Source organism: Chlorella variabilis, assembly GCF_000147415.1.
Source record: "Chlorella variabilis unplaced genomic scaffold CHLNCscaffold_15, whole genome shotgun sequence".
Taxonomy (NCBI): Eukaryota; Viridiplantae; Chlorophyta; class Trebouxiophyceae; order Chlorellales; family Chlorellaceae; genus Chlorella; species Chlorella variabilis.
The window spans coordinates 1,060,490-1,061,705 of NW_005435073.1; the positions used below are offsets into that span (position 1 = coordinate 1,060,490).

General features: G+C 73.4%; 1 protein-coding gene across 1 annotated transcript in view; it reads right to left on the reverse strand.

Annotated features, from left to right (window-relative positions):
* CHLNCDRAFT_136214 (hypothetical protein) overlaps window positions 1–1,216 on the reverse strand; it is a gene marked incomplete at both ends in the record, with an annotated part of 5,954 nt that overhangs the window by 1,282 nt on the left and 3,456 nt on the right. Inside the window, 4 exons of the mRNA XM_005846131.1 lie at window positions 64–222; window positions 571–613; window positions 839–911; window positions 1,097–1,155. Of these exons, the coding sequence (XP_005846193.1) occupies window positions 64–222; window positions 571–613; window positions 839–911; window positions 1,097–1,155 (334 nt within the window). The remainder of the gene's footprint in view (window positions 1–63; window positions 223–570; window positions 614–838; window positions 912–1,096; window positions 1,156–1,216) is intronic.

Here is a 1,216-nt window from a genome sequence, read left to right on the forward strand (position 1 = left end):
GCCCCCCCCCCCCCCACACACACACACCCACCCACACGCTCCCCGCTCCCCTTCCCCACTCACGTGTCAGGCGCATGGCCATCCCCGCATCCAGCAGCACCAGCTTGGCCCGCTGCCAGCCATCCAGCCAGTCCACCGCGCCCTGCAGGCCCGCCGCCACCGCCAGGCGCCGCCCCAGCCGCACCAGGCGGTTGGCGCCGCCAAAGGGCCAATCCAGGGTGACTGCGGGGGGGCAAGGAGGCAGCGGGGCCAGCAGGTACAGGTGAGAGTGCAGGCAGCAGGAAGGGCTCGGTGGCAGCGGGGGGGCGACAAGCAGGAGGAGAAGTAGCCAGGCAGCATGCTGTGAGGGCGGTTGGGAGCGGCCACAGCCCCAGCCAAGGATGCCGGGAACCGCCGCCACCACCACCACCATCGCCATCAACACACACACACACACACACACACACACACACACACACATGCACGCCCACACACACACGCCGGCGTGGTGGCGGCGACATCGTCAGGACGGCCGCTGCACACATATGCACACACGCGCACCCACCCCAGCCGCCCCAGCCCTGCACCCACCCAGGATGTTTCCCGGGTGCAGGTCGGCATGGATGAGGTTGTCCTGCGGCACGAGGGAGGCAGGCGGGCGCATGGCGGGCGTGTGTTGGTGTGCTTCTTGGAGTGTGGACTAGAAGGGCGGGGAGGGCGGGCCGGCGGGGCGCTCCACGGCCCGGCAGCCGCAGCAGGCGCGGCAGCGCCCCGCCCGGCTGGCGCCGCCGCCGGGCCGTCGCGGCACGCGCGGCGGGCGCAGCAGGCGCGGCAGGCGCAGCGGGCGCAGCAGGCTCACCACAATCATCATGTGCAGCATCGTGCGCGCCCCCAGCTTGGCCAGCTCGCTGTTGTGGGGCGCGCCGGCGCCCCTGCAGGGCAGTGGCGGCGGTGGCGGCGTGGTGAGAGAGCGGGGTGGGCGGTGTGTGGTGCGCGATTTGTGCGCGAGCCGGCAAAGCCGGCGCCAGCTGCGGCACGCGCTGGCGCCTGCGCGGCGGGCAGCCCCGGCGCCAGGCTGGCGCTGCTGCGCCTGCTGCGGGCGCTGTGCCCCGCCCACCTGGCCACGTATGCGCTGATGTGTGTGCCCGCCTCAAACGTCTCCACCAGCACCGCGGGCTGCACCAGCGGGTAGAGCGGCACGGGGAAGGACACGCCGGCTGCAGGGGGGGGGGGCAGG